At 47.0% G+C, this 20,118-nt stretch overlaps 3 protein-coding genes across 6 annotated transcripts; all 3 read left to right on the top strand.

Annotated features, from left to right (window-relative positions):
• The first annotated feature begins 289 nt into the window (after positions 1 to 289).
• On the top strand, positions 290 to 1,442 carry LOC108016646 (E3 ubiquitin-protein ligase RNF149). Its single transcript, XM_017083353.4, has 2 exons — positions 290 to 486; positions 785 to 1,442. The coding sequence occupies exons 1-2, from the start codon at positions 365 to 367 to the stop codon at positions 1,161 to 1,163; spliced, it is 501 nt and encodes a 166-aa protein (XP_016938842.2). The 5' UTR covers positions 290 to 364; the 3' UTR covers positions 1,164 to 1,442.
• A 572-nt stretch (positions 1,443 to 2,014) lies between these two features.
• Positions 2,015 to 20,095, top strand: Actn (alpha actinin). Of its 4 annotated transcripts, none has more exons than XM_017083342.4 (10): positions 2,015 to 2,153; positions 9,481 to 9,724; positions 14,093 to 14,509; positions 14,578 to 14,731; positions 15,000 to 15,151; positions 17,337 to 17,429; positions 17,506 to 17,856; positions 17,924 to 18,102; positions 18,499 to 19,633; positions 19,811 to 20,095. In XM_017083342.4, exons 2-10 carry the CDS (start codon positions 9,611 to 9,613, stop codon positions 19,967 to 19,969), a joined length of 2,754 nt encoding a protein of 917 aa, XP_016938831.1. In that variant the 5' UTR covers positions 2,015 to 2,153; positions 9,481 to 9,610; the 3' UTR covers positions 19,970 to 20,095. The 4 variants fall into 4 exon arrangements, with proteins under 4 accessions (XP_016938831.1, XP_036676808.1, XP_016938833.1 ...); XM_036820913.3 differs by lacking the exons at positions 2,015 to 2,153; positions 15,000 to 15,151 and adding exons at positions 8,086 to 8,236; positions 16,348 to 16,433; XM_017083344.4 differs by lacking the exon at positions 2,015 to 2,153 and adding an exon at positions 8,086 to 8,236 and having other exon boundaries at positions 15,000 to 15,085.
• On the top strand, positions 2,907 to 5,488 carry usp (retinoid X receptor ultraspiracle). Its single transcript, XM_036820914.3, has one exon. The coding sequence runs from the start codon at positions 3,346 to 3,348 to the stop codon at positions 4,885 to 4,887; it is 1,542 nt and encodes a 513-aa protein (XP_036676809.1). The 5' UTR covers positions 2,907 to 3,345; the 3' UTR covers positions 4,888 to 5,488.
• Positions 20,096 to 20,118: the final 23 nt, after the last annotated feature.

Genomic DNA, 20,118 nt, shown 5'->3' with positions numbered 1-20,118 from the left:
TTTATTGAACTTGTTCATTTAATTTATTTTTGTCTTAAGTTATATACGAGTATATAGCTTTGTATCCATACATATACATTTATATTTATAAGTATAAGCTGGGCGTAGGCCCTCGCTGACCCAATTCAGCGGCTCATATTTCCCGCTTTTATGGGGCGGTACGTAAAGGTGGGCTGGCACTGCTCAGCAGGAAAGCGGGAGTACGGGAATGTGGGGGGTGGGAGTGACGCCGAGGGGTGGACAGTAGAGTGAGTGGAGGCTTATCAGCAAAACGCTCGTTCCAGCGAGTTGCATTCAGTCCGCTTCCACCGGCCGAGCAGTAACACGGATCGGATCGAATCAAATTAGCGAAAATTGGATCGGAATGAGCTATAACAACGTGATCTGCACAATCTGTTCGGAGCGGTATCGCGCCTCGGACAACATATTCGCCGGCTTCTGTGGGCACGCCTTCCACGAGGAGTGCCTGGACCGCTGGCGGGAGCAGTAAGTGATCCCTGTTCCGAAGTGATATTGCCAAAGCCAATGCGAAAATCCAAATTTATACATTATAAACAGATATAGAAGCATATCAAAGTACATATTCAACTTTCAACCATTTTAAGATAATATAAAACAAAGCTTATCGGAACAAATTCGTTATGGCTCTTTGTTTTGGGGAAATCCCCACAGATTAAACATTTATCGGAGACAATGAGCGATCTTTTAGCGAATTGTTTACAATAAAATCGGAAATGGTTCAAACTTACATACATACATACATTTATCACCATCCTTTTTGCAGATCAAAAACTTGCCCCATTTGCCGCCGCGATGATCCCAGATACTTTCAGCTTTTTCTGGACTTTGAGGTGGCGCCTGAAAGCCGATCGCCGCAGGGTGGCAGCGAGAGTGGGAGCGGGCGAAATCGGAGCCAAGGTCACAGCGACAGCAGGCGCAGCAGCAGCAGCAACAACAGCAGCGGCAACAACAGCAGCAGCAACAGCACCGTCAGCAGTACCAGCGAATATGCGGGGATTATGAGGGAGTACGAAAATCTGCTCTACGAGACGGGGGTGTACCAGGATGAGATCGAATATCTTAACGAGCGGATCGGTGCACTCACCCTCCGCAATTCCCAGCTCAGCGGGTTGCAAGGAGAATTGGATTCGGATGTTGATTAAAAGCGGCATAGCCACTGCCCACAAACAAACAAGAGGTCCGCTGTAAACATTGGTTATCGCATACCCAGGCGACAGCCGATCGAACCCAAGTCTCAAACACTATTGGGACAGATACAGATAAGCAAGACTCAGAAGGCTGATGTAAACAAAAGAGGCGAAAGAACAATAGAGCCAATTCATATGCTATAATTCGCATAATAACGTTAGAGACAGGGAGAAAGCTAGTAAATATATCCTAACAATATATAGTAAACTAAATAAAATGATAAGAAAAAACTAGTTTTAAAATTTGCATTTATAGACTCGACAAAAATCGTGGGAGCCCCTATTTAAAAGTTACAAGAAAAGTTAAGGGAACACCTAACAATATTTAAATACTAAATCAAAAAGTTCAATTTACCGTTCGGTATAAATATGGGGGTGATTTGATTATCATATAAAAAACTAAATGTCAAGAAATGATTAGAAATGGGAAATCCCCGGAAAAAAATTAGACCAATTTGCCATTCACCCCGAGTTTGGCGCGCAGTTTAAGCCTCTAGCCGAGCTCACAACCCCCTTTCAAAGCCAAACTCACCACACGTAGCGAGTACATCTTCCTAAGATAGCGGAGACACCCACCTCTATTCTGTTTACGCAGCGCCCTTCTTCTTCTTCGCCATGCTCACCACGGCCAAACCATTTCCCCGCCCCCACGCGAGCAGACTTTCCCACCACGCGTCAGCTGTTGTTTCGCGAAATGCTTCTTCTTGCGCGCACTCGCTGCGAATGCCAATTACCGCGTCTCTTTGTGATGATGGACTCAATTACTACAATTACAATAAAGATTGCAACAAATTAAATCAGCGTCGTGTGTCCGTGTCCGCGCCCGTGTATGTGTGTGCTCGCAAGCACTGATAACCGATAGCCAACGCCAACGGAGAAAAGTAAATAAACAACCGTGAGCGCAAGAGCGTCACTTTGCGGCGCATCCAAAGCCCCTGGCTGCAAGTAAGTTGCATTTGCATTTCGCCTAATTCGGATTCGGATTCGGACGCCTTTGGTTTGGTTTGCTATTGGCTGCGCGCTTCCAGCTCAGTGGGCAGACCGCTCGATTGCGATTTGAGGTCGAGGCTGCCGCCGGCAGCGGTGAAACTGGCGCACATTCACGTTTCCTTCTCGCATTTCCACATAATTGCAGCGGCGCAAAATTATTTGCACTGTGGCATCGTGTGGGTGGTGGGGAGGGTGTGCGGGGCAGGGGTGTGGGGAGCCAGACAGACGCAGTGTTGCATTCGTGAGGTGAGTTGTGGAATGGCGCTGCCAGAGCTGTCGCTCTAAAGTTTTCAAACTCGGTTGATTGTTATGTTACCGTCATTGTTCGCTGGCCAACAAAGCTGAGGCAATTAATTGCGATGGCCATTAGCGCCTTAATTGGGCCACAAACGCCCACTGTAATCGCTTTGTGTTGGTAGGGGGACAACCCTGTCCGCTGTGTGGTGAATTAGAGATGAGCAAGTCGCAAGTCACGAATGTTTTCGTTTTAAGTGGCAGAAATGGACTCAATTTTACCCGACTGGAATTAACCATATTGCATTCGTATATTTTTAGATTATCAGGTTTGTAGATATTATTATTCTTTATAAGCCCGACTCAATTCCAATTGGCATCTCAGCTAGCCTTGTCTTATCTTATCACAGTGGCAACGAGTCGTGACCGTGACTCGGGTCTACGCAACCTGTGTCACGGCCCATCTCTACGATGGTGAGTTGGGCCACCGTGGTGAGATTGTCTTTGTTGAGAAAAAATGTCGACGCGAAAAAAGGTTTTAATCCATTAGTCAGAAAGTCTGGCATTCTTTGTTTGTTGGTAAAAAGCGCAATTGTTTGGCGGCGAGCGTGAAAAGTGCGCGGCTCAAGCGGCCCAAGATTATGTAAATGCAGCAACGGCCTCAGCGGCAACGAATCTGCAAGCGAAGCGAGCTGCTCCACTTGGCCCCACGGACGAAAAAGCGGACGGACGAACGGACGGACACGGTGGCGTTGGCAAAGTGAAACCCCAAGAGAGAGGCGAAAGCGAGCGAAGACACACACACACACACACGAAGAGAACTAGGAAAAGAGAAACCGCGAGGAGGAGGAGAAGGAGGAGGTAGAGCTGCCCCAGCATCCTATCCACTAGAAATCACCACAACATCCACAGGATGGACAACTGCGACCAGGACGCAAGCTTCCGGCTGAGCCACATTAAGGAGGAGGTCAAGCCGGACATCTCGCAGTTGAACGACAGCAACAACAGCAGCTTCTCGCCCAAGGCCGAAAGTCCAGGGCCCTTCATGCAGGCCATGTCCATGGTCCATGTGCTGCCCGGCTCCAACTCCGCCAGCTCCAACAACAACAACAGCGGCGGGGACGCCCAGATGGCGCAGGCGCCCAATTCGGCCGCAGCAGCCGCCGCCGCTGCCGTCCAACAGCAGCAGTATCCGCCGAACCATCCGCTGAGCGGCAGCAAGCACCTGTGCTCCATCTGCGGGGACCGGGCCAGCGGCAAGCACTACGGCGTGTATAGCTGCGAGGGCTGCAAGGGTTTCTTCAAGCGCACGGTGCGCAAGGATCTCACATACGCGTGCCGCGAGAACCGCAACTGCATCATCGATAAGCGGCAGAGGAACCGCTGCCAGTACTGCCGATACCAGAAGTGCCTCACTTGCGGCATGAAGCGCGAGGCGGTCCAGGAGGAGCGTCAACGCGGCGCCCGCAATGCGGGCAGGCTGAGCGCCAGCGGTGGCGGCAGCAGCGGTCCAGGCTCGGTGGGCGGCTCCAGTTCTGGCGGTGGAGGAGGAGGAGGTGGACTGGGTGGAGGATCCGGTGGCTTGGGCAGCGGCAATGGCTCCGAGGACTACACGACCAACAGCGTGTCCAGGGACTTCTCGATCGAGCGGATCCTGGAGGCTGAACAGCGCGCGGAGACCCAGAGCGGTGATCGGGCGCTGACCTTCCTGCGCGTCGGCCCCTATTCCACAGTGCAGCCGGACTACAAGGGCGCCGTGTCCGCATTGTGCCAGGTGGTCAACAAGCAGCTCTTCCAGATGGTCGAATACGCGCGCATGATGCCGCATTTTGCCCAGGTGCCGCTCGACGACCAGGTGATCCTGCTGAAGGCCGCCTGGATTGAGCTTCTCATCGCGAATGTGGCCTGGTGCAGCATCGTGTCGCTGGATGACGGCGGTGCCGGAGGCGGCGGTGGCGGTGGCCTCGGCCACGACGGCTCCTTCGAGCGGCGTTCGCCGGGGCTGCAGCCACAGCAGCTGTTCCTCAACCAGAGCTTCTCGTACCATCGCAACAGTGCGATCAAGGCCGGCGTGTCGGCCATCTTCGATCGCATCCTGTCCGAACTGAGCGTTAAGATGAAGCGACTGAGTCTGGACCGACGCGAGCTGGCCTGCCTGAAGGCGATCATACTGTACAATCCGGACATACGCGGGATCAAAAACCGAGCGGAGATCGAGATGTGCCGCGAAAAGGTGTACGCCTGCCTGGACGAGCACTGTCGCCTGGAGCATCCGGGCGATGATGGACGCTTCGCGCAACTGTTGCTGCGCCTGCCCGCGCTGCGATCGATCAGCCTGAAGTGCCAGGACCACCTGTTCCTCTTCCGCATCACCAGCGACCGGCCGCTGGAGGAGCTCTTCCTCGAACAGCTGGAGGCGCCGCCGCCGCCCGGCCTGGCGATGAAACTGGAGTAGGGGTTAGATTATGAGGTCGGCCCCGTTCTCCGCCCGAAGAATGTTTCATTGTGATTGCGTTTGTTTGCATTTCTCCTCTCTATACCCCCCCACCCCCCATGTCCTTCAAAGGCCCCTCTAATATTACGCTAAATGTGTATGTAATTGTTTATTTTTTTTTATTACCTAATATTATTATTATATTGATATAGAAAATGTTTTCCTTAAGATGAAGATTAGCCTCCTCGACGTTTATGTCCCAGTAAACGAAAAACAAACAAAATCCAAAACTTGAAAAGAACACAAAACACGAAAACAAAAAAGCACACAAGCAAAGTAAAAGTAAAAGTTAAACTAAAGCTAAAAGAGTAAAAATAATATATAATGGTTAAAATTAATGAATAGTTATGATCTACAGACGTATGTAAACATACAAGTTCAGTATACATATATATATGTCGGCAGGCGCATATCTGCGGTGCTGGCCCCGTTCTAAATCAATTGTAATTACTTTTTAACATAATTGTACCCAAGCGTTATCAATTACATGCGAGATACAAAAACACACAGACGAAAACCAACAAAAATTATCTATGTATAAAATATAAACTGCATAACAAGATATATTGTCGTTTTATCTGCGGATCTGCGATTAATCCAATTGTCCACACGAATGTATGACTTTGTTTGCATATATGTGCGGTGCGTTTCGCGACTGTAAGGCGAAATCAAGCGACGTTCTTTAAGTTGAAAAAGTCTAAGGGTTTTTACAGCTTTCACTTTCCTAACACTGCACATACATAAAGTAGTCGCATTTTTTTTTATTAATAGTTAATTGATTTATTCTAAAGGCCATTCAATAGTTGGCGTTCTTCCAAATATATGTGTGATATAATTAGATGGAGGTAATAAATAAATTTCACAGTGGAAACTGTTCAAAAATAGACCCTCTATTTAAAAATCGTTTGGGGAAATTGAACGTATTTATACGAACTTCAATCGGAAAGATAGGAAATATTAAATCAACCCACAACTGCGCAATACAATAAAAATTCGAGAATTTTTCCACCAGTAATGAAATTCTTAAAAGTTCTTAAACTTAAAAGGTATTCAGGTCTTACCATTAATTCATATGATTGCAACAATTTTTAATGGTTTGTAATGTCTGGAATATATTTCTAAAATTTCAATTTGGAATGGTGATCCTAGGTGATCCTTGCGAGGATCGCCCATTCTTTTCGAACCGCACTGTACCTGTTGCATGAGTATTTGTGTGCCGTGCTTACCGAATGATTTTTTGTGGGCCACCTCCTGGCCCCCACTCCTCACCTTGATGTGGCTGCCTTTCATATGGCATTCGGTCAATTTTTATAAAATTTATGTCTCAGCGGGAATGTATGTTAGTATGTATTTACAAAAATATGGTATTAACGCACAAGCAGCGACTAAGAATAGATATTGTTTTCGAAAAAAGAACAAAACTCGCCGCTGACGACGCACATTATGATCTATAAATAGCCAAATTTAGGTTCTATCTCAGTCTGTATATATTTCTATCTTATCTCTATATCTCACGCTAAAGGAATAGCTTAAAATTGGGACAAAGCGACGGATATAATACACTGTTCTCGGGAATCCTTGCTGTTTGTAGAGTGGTTTTTGTTTTAGAATAAACGTTTTCGAAGATTCTCCATTCACATAAAATATTTGGGATCTAGAGCTTTTGAAAGCTCCCAGACAGAGCGAAAAAGACGGGTAGAATGTCAGAACGAGACCGCCGAGTGTCCACACTTATTGTGGGTGGTTTTTATTGGTCTAGCTAATCGCTATCCTTGATTTTGTGGCTTGCGAGCATATTTAATAAAATTCATAAATATCATCTCTCTCTCCCTCGACAAAAAAAAAAAATTGAAAAAGACCCACACAAATAATGCTATGTAGCAGCGTGTTGAAAAATGTGAAATGAAAAATGAAATGTTTCGCACGGAAAAACCATGAAAGCATGCCAATAAAATCATGTGCTCCCCCCTGAAACCGCTTCTCCCTCTACGATCCTACGATTCTCCGATTTGCGATTTGCGTGTGTGTATTGGAAAAGAGTTTTCGAAGCGAAATTAACAATTTGCTATTTTCGTAGTTATGCGGGGGCGTTTTCCGAAGACCCAGTACCCAGGAAGGGGGCTATGGGTGGATGGGTGGATGCTGTCTGAACCGCGGAGACTCGATGACAGACGAGGCGAAGAACCGGGAGACGGGCGGAGAGACAGACAAGCTGACGTGGGGGCCAACAAGTTGCTGCCGTCTCGCATTCGCATATCGCATACAACATACAGCATGCGGCATATAGCATATAGCATATAGGGTCCCCTGCCCCTGAGGCTCCCCTTCCATGACCTCTCTTACTTTCTTCGTGTGTCGCCTGTGCAACTGCATTTTCCTACCAATTTCACTAATGGGGGTCCAAGAGCTCTCTTCGGCACAGCCCGACCAAAAAACAGGGGAGCAGGCAGCATCCGCAGCTGCAAATGAGGAAAAACAAGAAATGTGCTCGCGAAAGAGTTTGGAACTTGCGATACCCATTAGGGTTACGATGTTAACCCATTAACCCATGTTAACATTAACATAAATTAGTCTCTACATCATCTTATCTCTATGTAACTATCAGATCTAAGAGATATTATAGTGTGGTTATCAGTCGTCAAGATATCATATTAATATATTTACGATAATACAACTTTGGAATAAACAAGTTGTATTCCTTAAACCTAGTACACATTAGTTAATATGCTTAAGAACCACTGATGGAAATGCAAACCCATTTATCGGTAAAACGAAAAACCATAGATAATTGTTAAGGAACCGTGCATTTGTGAAGACAGCATACCCCCATATAATCAACCAACTATAGGGTCCCACGATTCGAACGCTTATGCTGGCCGAATTCATACTTTCTTTTGCCACCCACTCCCACTCTGCCGCCACTCCCCCCGCTCCCTTGCCACTCTGCGGGTCTTCGAGTGTTCGGGGGTCTTCGGTTGTTGGGATCTTCGGGTATCCAAAACCAAAGCAACCGATCCCATACGATCCGATTCGATCCGATGCTCCCGCTGCACGGCAGACTTTTCTTCTTCCTCTTCCACGGCTGCTGTGGATGTGGATGTGGTGCGGTGGGCGATGTGGGGCAGGTGGGGCGGTGGATCGGCTGTATTGGTTGGACGAGGGGTGGGGGTGGTGGTGCTGGTCTTGCGCCGACTGAGACTGCGACGACGACTGCGACGGTATTCAGAGTTGGCAGCTGGCTGGCTGGCGCGACATCAGTTTTGAGTTGGCTATCAACGCGAGCGGGTCTTTCTCTTCGCAAGCGACACACGTAGATATTGCTCCAATTGCTGTCCACACAGATTGTTTTGTTGTTTTTGTTTTTGTTTGGTTCCAATACACACACACGAATAGATATAGATATATAGATATATATGTGTATATATATCTGGCTAACCGACTCACTTGCTTTCGTTATACTCTATTTTCTTTTTTTTTGGTTTTTTATTTTTTTTGGTACTTGAAAAATAAATATAAATAAAAAAAAATTTAAAAAAAAAAATGAGCAAAGCTAAAAAAGCTATATAAATAACGAAAACTGTGCATGTGTGCGTGTGTGTGTGTGTGTGTGCGTGCGATGGTTATATATGCTTAACCACATATATCTCTTTATATATATATCCGAACAATATGTGCATATATATGATCTATATAGAGAGTCAAAGTGCTACCAATAAAAAATAAGACACAAAAAAAGGAACGAGAGCAAACCACCGCGAGTATATCGATCTATATTTACCGGATCAGTTCCGATTTCCGATCCGAATTCGCGCTATTTCTCAAAATTATTTCAAATATGTACCAATCCCGAACCGTCCTTCTCCTTCACCGCCCCCGGCCCCGCCTACTTCCCTTCGCTGCGTTGACGTTGACGCCGAAAATAAAACTTTTTCAAAACATACTATTTTTAACCGATACGATACGATACGAAACGGAACGAGCGCGGAAAACACACAAAAGAACGAGCAAAGCAAACGCGAAAATAATTAAGCAGCAAATTAACGTGTTATACAACGATTTTGCCAGTCCAAATTCATGATTCAATTCTATCTTTTTTGACTTTTCTCGAACTCGAAATATTAGCGGGAAACGGTTAAAGGGGCTGGCGGGCTATCGGGTTAACGGGTAGAGCGGCAACCACCTGTTGTGGCAGGTTGTTGTAATTGTGGGTCTCCTCAAGAGAGCTTTCAGGATTGGGGCAAGCTTTGCGCCATCGATCGTTCAATCAATCAATCAGTCTGTCAGTCAGTCAGCACTCAGTAGTCACACACACACGCACCGCACAGCCAGGCACAGTTATAAAGAGACTGTCCAGAATCAGAATCAGAATCTGAGTCCGAACCAGAATCAGAATCAGAACGAATAGCAAATAGCAAATAGCAAATAGCAAATAGCAAAAGCAAACCCAACCAAACCAATTCGAACGACTTGGCCGCAAAGTGTGCCGCGGCAACAAGAACAACCGGCCATCAAAGTAGCAACCTCCAACCTACAACCTCCGTTTTCCTTCGGCAGCAGCAGCAACTGGATCACCAACAACGACAGCAGCACCAGCAGCAGCGAGAGCGAGCGAGAGAGTGTGCAGCGGGACAGGGAACGATATAGACATATAACTAGCGAGCGGGACTTCTGACAGCGCCACAAGATGATGATGGAGAACGGACTCTCCATGGAGTATGGAGATGGCTACATGGAGCAGGAGGAGGAGTGGGAGCGTGAGGGCCTCCTCGATCCTGCGTGGGAGAAGCAACAGAAGAAGGTGAGTGAGAGAGAAGACAACGCCCACCTCCCAAACTTAAGAATCCCTTTGATGTTGTTATATCCCAATATTCCCAATATTACCTTTTTACAAACAAATTCCACACAAACTTCAAATCACACACCCTTTTATATAGATTAGTACTACCTCCTCACTAAAACCGTATATCAGAACCCCTTTGGACCAAACTTAAATTATATCCCAAATCAAATCTAAATCTGGAATAGATGCCATTAGCTATAAATCAGTTTAGATGAAACTACTACTTAGTTGGTATTCATTCTTGCTCCAGATTAATTAAAATTTACAAATCTTTGGCACATAACATAATAGATCTTTTTATTGTATGACACTCCTCTAGGTCAAAAAAACGTAAAACCCTATTATTGAAGAGATATAAATCTTCCTAAAGACTTTACTATTACTTTCCTAACACTATTCTAGGGGTCTAGGATCTATTCAACTTGGGCCAAAAACCTAAACGTAAATCACATATTTCCATTGAGTTCGAAGGGGTTTAATACAAATTTGCAAAGTAATGTCTGAAGCAGCGTATTTTACCAATCGAAAAAACCAATTGAAAGGTGTAACCTTGTGATATATTTTTTTAATTTCTCGAATACTTTGAGAAGAAAATCATCTCAAGTCCCATTTTACTGGTCAATTATTTGAATATCTACTGTATCCGTAGTTCGTATGTGTTGGATATATGCTCTTTGGTCTGGCTAGGTTCTATATTTTTCGATTATGTTTCAATATTTTACCGAGCCAGCACCACCACCACCGCAACAACAACATAGGACTAACACAAAAAAAAAGCTAGAACAACTACAAAAAAAAGCTCAGCGGCCCGTTTTAAAAATAGAATTCTTCTTTCTTGATTTTCATGGCTCTTGTTGTTCGAGCAATGTTTGAAGATAGCACGAAAATAGTTTGTTGCTGTTCAGGAACTATACATATAGGATAGCACATATAGAACGTATATCCAAGAGCCTTCGATCTCACATGATTATGAAAATCGAAGATCTTGTTTGATTTCAATTGTTTGTTTCCCCCAACCACCCCAACAGGTTGATCTGATCATCGCAAACGAGACCCAACCCATTCGAAGCCGAAAATTACCAACCCATTTTCCATACAGTTTCCAATCAATTACCCCCTGGTATCCCTTTGATCTTCATTTTTTCATCGTTTAGTTTGTTTGTTTGTTGTTGTTCGTCGTCATCGTCTGCCATCGGAAGCATACCGTTATACCTGTGGTGTCAAAAGAAGAACAGCAACTAATTGCCACTGTTTAGATAAAGCTAGAAACATCGATCCATAAGTAGGTGGCAATTGAGGTGGGGACAACTAGAAAAACCTGAAGGTCGTACAACTCGATAAGAGCCAGGAAGGCCAAATAGAACGAAAGATAGTGAAAATGCATTGAGGACCGGAGCAGAGCCACCAAGACAAGCCATCCATTCAATTCCATTCCATCCCTTTCCCAAGAGCTCTAACCTAGAGACCTGCAAACACACAGATATATTATTTATATACATAATTCTATAAATTGCCAGCCAAAATTTAGTGCAAGGCTGTGTTTTTGACACGCCGCCTAGGTGGTGAAATGAAATTGACAATTATAAATAGACAGCATTCCTATGCACCACATTTCCACGCGATTCGGATTCAGAATATCTCTTCGGTGTCTGTATCTGTATCTGTATCTGTATCCGAGATTCATCAGCCACCCACACTCATAAAGCATGGCGAAAATGCAATGACAAATCGCTGGCGCACAAACGAAACTGAAAATAATTAACGAAGATCGAAAAAAAAACGTCAAAAGATACAAAAATGCGAAATAAAGTGAAAATATGAAGATTTTTGGCGGTCGCCAGATGACTTGAGCTTGACATGATCGGACATGTATGCGTGGCACGTCTCCCTCTCTCTCTCTCTGCCCCTCTCTTTATATGTATTTCGTAACCGTAAATTACCGAACGGAATTCGTCAGCTGCTGAATAATGAGTGCCGAAAAAAGAAAGAAAACAGCCACCGAAATTGTTTCTGTTTTGTGTTTACATTGATCGCAACAACGCAACAAAAGGTGTAAAGAGGGAGGGGATGGGATGGGCGTGGGTGCGAAGGGTGTGAGAGGAGGGTGTGGGTGGTGGGGCCCATGAGTCATGTGTGCGAAAGGTGTGAATGAATGAGGAGGATCAGCGGCCAGGGTTGCCACCCTCCTCCATTCTCAGCCGCCTGGCCTGGCCATGTGCGAATGAGTCCATGCTATGGGGCCGCTCAAATTACACTCGGCTAAAAATGGTTGTGCAAGAGCGAGTGCGTTGCTTTTTCAGCCGTTCAGCTGCTGCTCGGCCAATAGAGAGCTTTTCCCCAAAAAAAGCTTTTTTCAAACTAAACTGAAGGAAGGCAGGCAGGCGGACGTCGTTTGGCTTTCTTCGCGATTTTGGCGCGTGCGCCTCAGCCGGCCAAAAATATTGCTCAATCATAGATCTGGAGGCTAGAAGCTGGATGCTGGCAACTATGGCGCTCCGCTGCAATCCACGCAGGCGCAGGCCACTGGCCTCTGCCGCCGCTGTCCAATAACGGTAATTGATCGGAGCGAAAACGGGTTACCGGAATGCAACAGTTCGAGAGATGAGAGAAGAAAGAGAGAGAGAGGCTGCGACGAACAGAGCTGCCAGATTTTAAAAGGGGGGAAAAATCGCTTGGGAAACTTCAAAATGTAAACAGTTTGGAAAATATTTCAAGAATAGATCAAGCTGTAGAAAATTCACCTTTACTCAATTTCCCATGGCAAATATTTGGCATTTCACTTATACATTTATGATTCTGCCTTTTAATGACCCACTTAAATACGTGCTTTTGGAAACAGACAAATTAAATGACATTTAAGTGTGAGAAAAACGATGAATGTCAAAAATAGCACCCATTTCCGCTGTCAAATGTTTTGTAAATTTCCCGGCATCAAACGATTTTCAAAAACAAATAAAATCTGTGTATTGAAATGGGTATTATTATTATTATTATAAGAAAAGAGCTAGATTTAACGGGAACGGGAAAATATCTGCGTTGCGTTGGCAACGTGGATGGATGCGGATGGAGATGGAGTCGGAGATGCAGGCTAGCGGTAAGCCGGAGCGACTTGTTTTGGCGCTCTCCGCTGGCCTAGTTCAAGTTGTTATTGTTCGAGTGGGTTATGTGTAATCTGTCCCCAGCAACCGTTTTGATCGTTACGTGAGAGGGGCATTTGCATTAACAGTTGCATTTCTTGTTCTCAGCTTAGATAGATCGACTCAATGCTCTCTCTTCATCTCTCTCTCTCTCTCTGGTCTCACGCACCTAACTGTAAGCTAATGGCCAATAAAGTGGAGACCCCCTGCTCCACTCTACACAATCTCTGTTTGATCCCGTTCTAGCGGTGATCCATTGTGATGCACATACATGCACGTCGTAAATGCAGCACATTTGTCAATCGATTAGGCCCGATTAGGCACCACCTCCTTCCCTTCCTTTCCATTTCGATTGTTCCGGACTTTCCAATCAATAAGGCCCATAGTTTCCGGATTCGTGAATGGGATGGATGGATGGATGCCAGGATGAATTTGCATATTCCCAGGGTCGTGCAGTGGTGGGGCTTACCAAATCTCCATAACAGTTCCGAGTTGTAAGCTTACATGAGCCAAGGCAACAACACCCATGGTGGGTGGGAGGGGGTCTCCAAAATAATGAAGTGTGTGCAAAAAAGAACTGGTTTATACTTACCTACATGCATATATACTACACATGCACATGTGTGCCCGCTGTCTTTTCTTGTTTTCTCTTTGTTCTGGCTGCTCCATCGTCGTCTGTCCCCATTCGGTGAAAAATAACTGCAACTGTCAGCCGCAGTTGCAACAACAGTGGGTCGCGAACCACAGGGGCGGAGTGGGGAGGGGGGGATGGGGATTGGTGATCGGACCAAAAGCCAACAACAAAGATCTCTGGGCTGGGACTGCCCTAAATGGGTGGCGAAAAAAAACAGGAACCGAGACTCTGGGACAGCTGGCGGCGATCAGCGATCAGCTGTTCCGCATACAAGGTTTTACGCCCCCAAAAGTCCCCAAATTTGTATATCTCAATTCAGAATCGAGTGAGTTGTGTATATTGCAATGGATTTAAAACACTCATTTAGTACATAAACAGAATTTTAAATACGTTACTAAGGAAACGATAGATCCACCATATCTTGTTAGGTAAATGATATTGTTAGTATTAGTACTTAGTACTTACCCCTGGAAGAATCAATAATACCTCTATTTTCCTTAGAAAAAACCAAACCCCTGCTTGAGAAATAACCTGGTTCCCAATCTTATCCCCCAGACATTCACCGCCTGGTGTAATAGTCATCTACGCAAAGCCGGCACCGCCATCGACAACATCGAGGAGGACTTCCGCAACGGCCTCAAGCTGATGCTGCTGCTGGAGGTGATCTCCGGCGAGACGCTGCCCAAGCCCGATCGCGGCAAGATGCGCTTCCACAAGATCGCCAACGTGAACAAGGCTCTCGACTTCATCGCCTCCAAGGGCGTCCACCTGGTGTCCATTGGCGCCGAGGAGATCGTGGATGGTAACCTGAAGATGACCCTGGGCATGATCTGGACGATCATCCTGCGTTTCGCCATCCAGGACATCTCCGTGGAGGAGATGACCGCCAAGGAGGGTCTGCTGCTGTGGTGCCAGCGCAAGACGGCTCCCTACAAGAACGTCAACGTACAGAACTTCCATCTGTCGTTCAAGGTGAGTGGTGCCTGCTTTGCTTATTTGAATCAATTTCAAATGCCGAAATATCGGTTTGTCTCCTGTAGGATGGTCTGGCCTTCTGTGCCCTTATCCATCGCCATCGTCCAGATCTGATCGACTACGCCAAGCTGTCCAAAGACAATCCTCTGGAGAATCTTAACACTGCCTTCGACGTGGCCGAGAAGTATCTGGATATTCCGCGCATGTTGGATCCAGATGGTAAGTGTTTTTGGGACTGATTATCTTAAGGTGGTTAAGGTTCAGTAACGAGAGGAGAAGAACATAAAAAGTATGGCCTACAAACTATTAACCATGTTGGTTATGTACCTTAAGTAAGATAACTAGTTTGGCCATCACTTCGCCTCCTCACATTACTGCCGAAAATAGGATAGGGGGTTTTTTCTTTTATTGGTCGTTTGACAATTAGACGTAAGCCTTTAGCTGGGTCTCACTAGTTTTAATCATTGCGATTGGTGAACTACGACAGATTTGATCAACACTCCGAAACCGGATGAACGTGCCATCATGACGTACGTCTCCTGCTACTACCACGCCTTCCAGGGAGCCCAACAGGTTGGAAATGTGACGCATGTACCCGAACCCACAAGACAATACACCTACGTCCCGAATAATTACAATGTGACTAAACTTCACCACGATACACTTAAATATCTAGCTCTAGCGCGGCATATCGATATACATATATCAATATCTATATATGAGCATCATATGCCTTCCTCGTTCTAAGTATATTTTTTATGCGATTTTGCGATGTTGCCGCTGCTGCTGTTGCTGCTGCTGCTGTCGCTTCCTTTCTTCCACCCATCGCCGCGGACCTTGATTCCAAGGTCCAAATTCCAAGGTCGCAGCGGTACGGGGCCAAGGTCGAGCCAAGGTCAAACCAAAAATCAGAGTCCACAGCAACCAGAAGGGCAGCGGGAATCGCCACGAAATCGCTCCCTCTCCTATATGAAATTTGAATCGCCTGGATTTGTCTTGATTCGATTTGCATTGGCCTCTCGCATTTTGTTCGTTCCCGCATCCGCATTCGTATCCGCAATTGCATCCGCATCTGCCAGATGCTAACAATCGCCCTACTAACTGCGCTCGAAATGATATCGGAGATTATGACCAAACCCCATATAAAATGGTGGTCCCAACAGCTCGGTTGATTTATTCCATCTTGGTCGACTTAGGATGCAGGGTTTCTCAGATAAAGCCATTGGCATTGAGAATGCATTGGAGATATATGATCTCTCATTAGATCCCGATTATTCAGAAGAAAGGATCTTCGATCTTTTAACAATCATTCCGTTTAACAACCAAGTTTCTAACCTCAGGTTAACTCGTTTCCAGTTTGTAGGTTTCATATCTCCGAACCGTGCGCAACGCATGCTACCGATAATCCGCAATGCGTTGAGCTTGCCATATTTAAAGGTGTTTAATTGGGCGCCTTGAAACCAAAACTCGATCCCTGACATGTTATAAGCAAAAAAATCAAAAACGATCCCAAATCAAGTGATCGAGTATTGGGCGCCGGCATGTTTTGAGATGATGTACACTAACTTATCATAAGCCCAAAATAATTGTAATATTGTTAGATGCCTGTTGATACTAACCATTATTTGTATGTTTGTTGCTTTCTTTCTCTTTCTCTCTTTTTATTATCTCTCTGTGTGCGCGCTCGCTCCGCTCATCAACAAACAAAAAACCAACAACTGCCATTAACCAATCTGAAACTGCAATCGCCACCACAACAACAACTACAACAACAACCCTCCTGAAAAATAAAAAATAAAAAAAAAACCAAATCAAACACAAACACTCGATCACAGATCTGCAGAATACAGCTTTGCCCGATGAGCGGGCGGTGATGACCTATGTGTCCTCGTACTATCACTGCTTCAGTGGCGCCCAAAAGGTCTGTTATACAAAAAAAAAAAAGAAAAAAAAAAACACCCAACCCATCCAGTCACCCTAAGAAAAGAAACAACCACAAGCAGAACACTACACCCAGTTAATTGGCGCCCAAACAGGAATTTTTGATATATCTACACAATGATCAAAAGAGACTACAAAATTTGCTCCTGCTGAAGGGCGCCATTGATTTGACTTCTTTTTTTTTAGGCCTTTCAACCAAAACTTTCAGTCTTTCAAATTTAAAATCAATTTTCCTGAAATGCATATTGATTAAATGTCATGTCAGATCCGTAACTATTCAGTGGTTCCGTTACAATCCTTTAACTTCTTCAATTGAAACGGATATAAGGACATATAGCGACTGAAGATTATCCTAGCCATCTTACATCTTATTCACACCATACACACGGAAAACACGAATCGCTATTGCTAACTGCCGATTTGCCAGAGCATCCTAATCCCTAGACCGCTTGACCGAAATGGGGGGATTGTCCTGCTCTGGATTCCCTGGCCATTATTGCCTTTGTTTGCCCTGTTCGCTGTTGCTTCTTTTTCCGTTCCGTTCTTTATTTTCCGCAACGTTCTCTCTATATATATATATATATATACGTATGTATATAGGGCACACAGTTCAGTTCAGTTCAGTTCAATTCGAATCGGATCGATCGGTGGCATGGAGCTGAGTTGAGCTGAGCCGCGGCGCCCAGTGTTCCTGTTCCTGTTTCCTGTTCGTCTTGTTTTCGCTTTTCCAAAATCTGAGTTGGTTCCGTGCCCACACACACACGCACACTCAGAGCGAAACGATTGAAGCCTTCTAATGTGCAACCACCTTTTCCACCCACCCAACCATGTGTCCATGTGCCATTCTGCAACACCAATCCGAACACCGAACAACGAACAACAGGCGGAAACCGCTGCCAACCGCATCTGCAAGGTGCTCAAGGTCAACCAGGAGAACGAGCGCCTCATGGAGGAGTACGAGCGTCTGGCCAGTGATGTGAGTAGCTCATCTAATCTCCGTATATATATGAGGAGAGTTGCTCAATTCCTGCCCTGCTTTCATCCGAAAACAGTTGCTGGAGTGGATCCGTCGCACCATGCCGTGGCTGAACTCCCGTCAGGCGGACAACTCATTGGCGGGTGTCCAGAAGAAGCTGGAGGAGTACCGCACCTACCGGCGCAAGCACAAGCCACCACGCGTGGAGCAGAAGGCCAAGCTGGAGACGAACTTCAACACGCTGCAGACCAAGCTGCGCCTGTCCAACCGGCCCGCCTACCTGCCCACCGAGGGCAAGACCGTGTCCGACATCTCTAACTCGTGGAAGGGCCTGGAGCTGGCCGAGAAGGCCTTCGAGGAGTGGCTGCTGGCCGAGACCATGCGCCTGGAGCGTCTCGAGCATCTGGCCCAGAAGTTCAAGCACAAGGTAAGCTCTAGTTACTACTTGATCATTCGGCATTCGGAACTAATCCGCTGAATCCGGAAATCCACAGGCCGATGCCCACGAGGACTGGACGCGCGGCAAGGAGGAAATGCTGCAGTCGCAGGACTTCCGCCAGTGCAAGCTCAACGAGCTGAAGGCCCTGAAGAAGAAGCACGAAGCCTTTGAGTCTGATCTGGCCGCCCACCAGGATCGCGTGGAGCAGATCGCCGCCATCGCCCAGGAGCTGAAGTAAGTGTCCGCCCCGAGCGAGCCCATTAGCTAATCTCGATTTATCCCCGCCTGCTGCCACCGATGGCCGATGGTGATCCTTGTTCTGCGTCCAGCGTGAGGTTAGGTAGCACTCCACCTCCTCGATCAGTCATCCATCTAGACACCAGTGTTTGCCAGGCATTTGCAAGGGAAAAATATGATTCTTTGGATGGTATAATCAGGAGTAGTGGGGCTCCAACGTCTCAAGCTTTAAGATTTCAATAACTTTTAACCTGGGGACATTTCATTCTTAAGCTGAGGATAGAATAGGTTACCTGGCAACACCGTCCATCCCATCCACTCATGCAGCGCTCATTTCCGCCGCCCATTCCCCACAGAGATCCCCAACTAATCCGTGATCATTCCAATTCACAGCACCCTGGAGTACCATGACTGCGTGTCGGTGAACGCCAGGTGCCAGCGCATCTGCGACCAGTGGGACCGCTTGGGCGCCCTCACCCAGCGCAGGCGTACCGCTTTGGACGAGGCCGAGCGCATCCTTGAGAAGATCGACATCTTGCATTTGGAGTTCGCGAAGCGGGCGGCGCCGTTCAACAACTGGCTGGATGGTACACGCGAGGATCTAGTGGACATGTTCATCGTGCACACCATGGAGGAGATCCAGGGCCTGATCCAGGCGCACGACCAGTTCAAGGCGACACTGGGCGAGGCCGACAAGGAGTTCAACCTGATCGTGAACCTGGTCCGCGAGGTGGAGTCGATTGTGAAGCAGCACCAGATCCCCGGCGGCCTGGAGAACCCCTACACCACCCTGACCGCCAACGACATGACACGCAAGTGGAGCGACGTCCGCCAGCTGGTGCCCCAGCGCGACCAGACGCTGGCCAACGAGCTGCGCAAGCAGCAGAACAACGAGATGCTGCGCCGCCAGTTCGCCGAGAAGGCCAACATTGTCGGCCCCTGGATCGAGAGGCAAATGGACGCGGTCACGGCCATTGGCATGGGACTGCAGGGCTCGCTGGAGGACCAACTGCACCGGCTCAAGGAGTACGAGCAGGCCGTTTACGCCTACAAGCCGAACATTGAGGAGCTGGAGAAGATCCACCAGGCGGTGCAGGAATCGATGATCTTCGAGAACCGATACACCAACTACACGATGGAAACGCTGCGCGTCGGCTGGGAGCAGCTGCTCACCTCGATCAACCGCAACATCAACGAGGTGGAGAACCAGATCCTCACCCGCGACTCCAAGGGCATTAGCCAGGAGCAGCTGAACGAGTTCCGTAGCAGCTTCAACCACTTCGACAAGAACCGCACCGGCCGCCTGTCGCCCGAGGAGTTCAAGTCGTGCCTGGTCTCGCTGGGCTACTCGATCGGCAAGGACCGCCAGGGTGACTTGGACTTCCAGCGAATCCTCGCCGTCGTCGATCCCAACAACACTGGCTACGTGCACTTCGACGCCTTCCTCGACTTCATGACCCGCGAGAGCACCGATACCGACACTGCCGAACAAGTCATCGACTCCTTCCGAATCCTGGCAGCCGATAAGGTGGGTTCTGAGTTCTAAAACACAAGAGCTGAATCGCTAAGTGAAGGGCCTTTATAGTGGCAATTGACCTGTTGTCAAGTCTATAACTGCGATTCAGGGCTTGTAAAAGCACCCACCACCTCGAACTTGCAAGAACTGCAATCTCTAATCGTTTTCCCTTTCTTATCCCCCCTCTAGCCATACATTTTGCCCGACGAACTGCGCCGCGAGTTGCCGCCAGACCAGGCCGAATACTGCATCCAGCGCATGCCCCCCTACAAGGGACCCAACGGAGTGCCCGGCGCCCTGGACTACATGTCCTTCAGCACAGCTCTCTACGGCGAGACCGACTTGTAAGAGCGGCCAGGCGCACTACCCGCATCCGACGGACTGCGTCGGCGGATCCGAGCAGAGCCAGATCATATAATAATGATAACCTTTAATAATAATAATATTAATAAACATAGATTTATTATACCTACACTCGTAACGGTAGCTGCAGAAGA

Source organism: Drosophila suzukii, chromosome X (genome assembly GCF_043229965.1).
Source record: "Drosophila suzukii chromosome X, CBGP_Dsuzu_IsoJpt1.0, whole genome shotgun sequence".
Lineage (NCBI taxonomy): Eukaryota > Metazoa > Arthropoda > Insecta > Diptera > Drosophilidae > Drosophila > Drosophila suzukii.
The sequence above is the reverse complement of the archived record's forward strand: the minus strand, read 5'-3'. Positions and strand labels throughout refer to the sequence as shown.

What these genes read in the sequence shown, in the direction of transcription:
- Actn (XM_017083342.4), top strand. Translation starts at nt 9,611, where the DNA reads ATGATGATGGAGAACGGACTCTCCATGGAGTATGGAGATGGCTACATG. An exon ending in GGGAGAAGCAACAGAAGAAG is followed by an intron (nt 9,725 to 14,092) that starts GTGAGTGAGAGA and finishes CTTATCCCCCAG; the next exon opens with ACATTCACCGCCTGGTGTAA. An exon ending in ACGAGCGTCTGGCCAGTGAT is followed by an intron (nt 17,430 to 17,505) that starts GTGAGTAGCTCA and finishes ATCCGAAAACAG; the next exon opens with TTGCTGGAGTGGATCCGTCG.
- LOC108016646 (XM_017083353.4), top strand. Translation starts at nt 365, where the DNA reads ATGAGCTATAACAACGTGATCTGCACAATCTGTTCGGAGCGGTATCGC. An exon ending in CTGGACCGCTGGCGGGAGCA is followed by an intron (nt 487 to 784) that starts GTAAGTGATCCC and finishes TCCTTTTTGCAG; the next exon opens with ATCAAAAACTTGCCCCATTT.
- usp (XM_036820914.3), top strand. Translation starts at nt 3,346, where the DNA reads ATGGACAACTGCGACCAGGACGCAAGCTTCCGGCTGAGCCACATTAAG.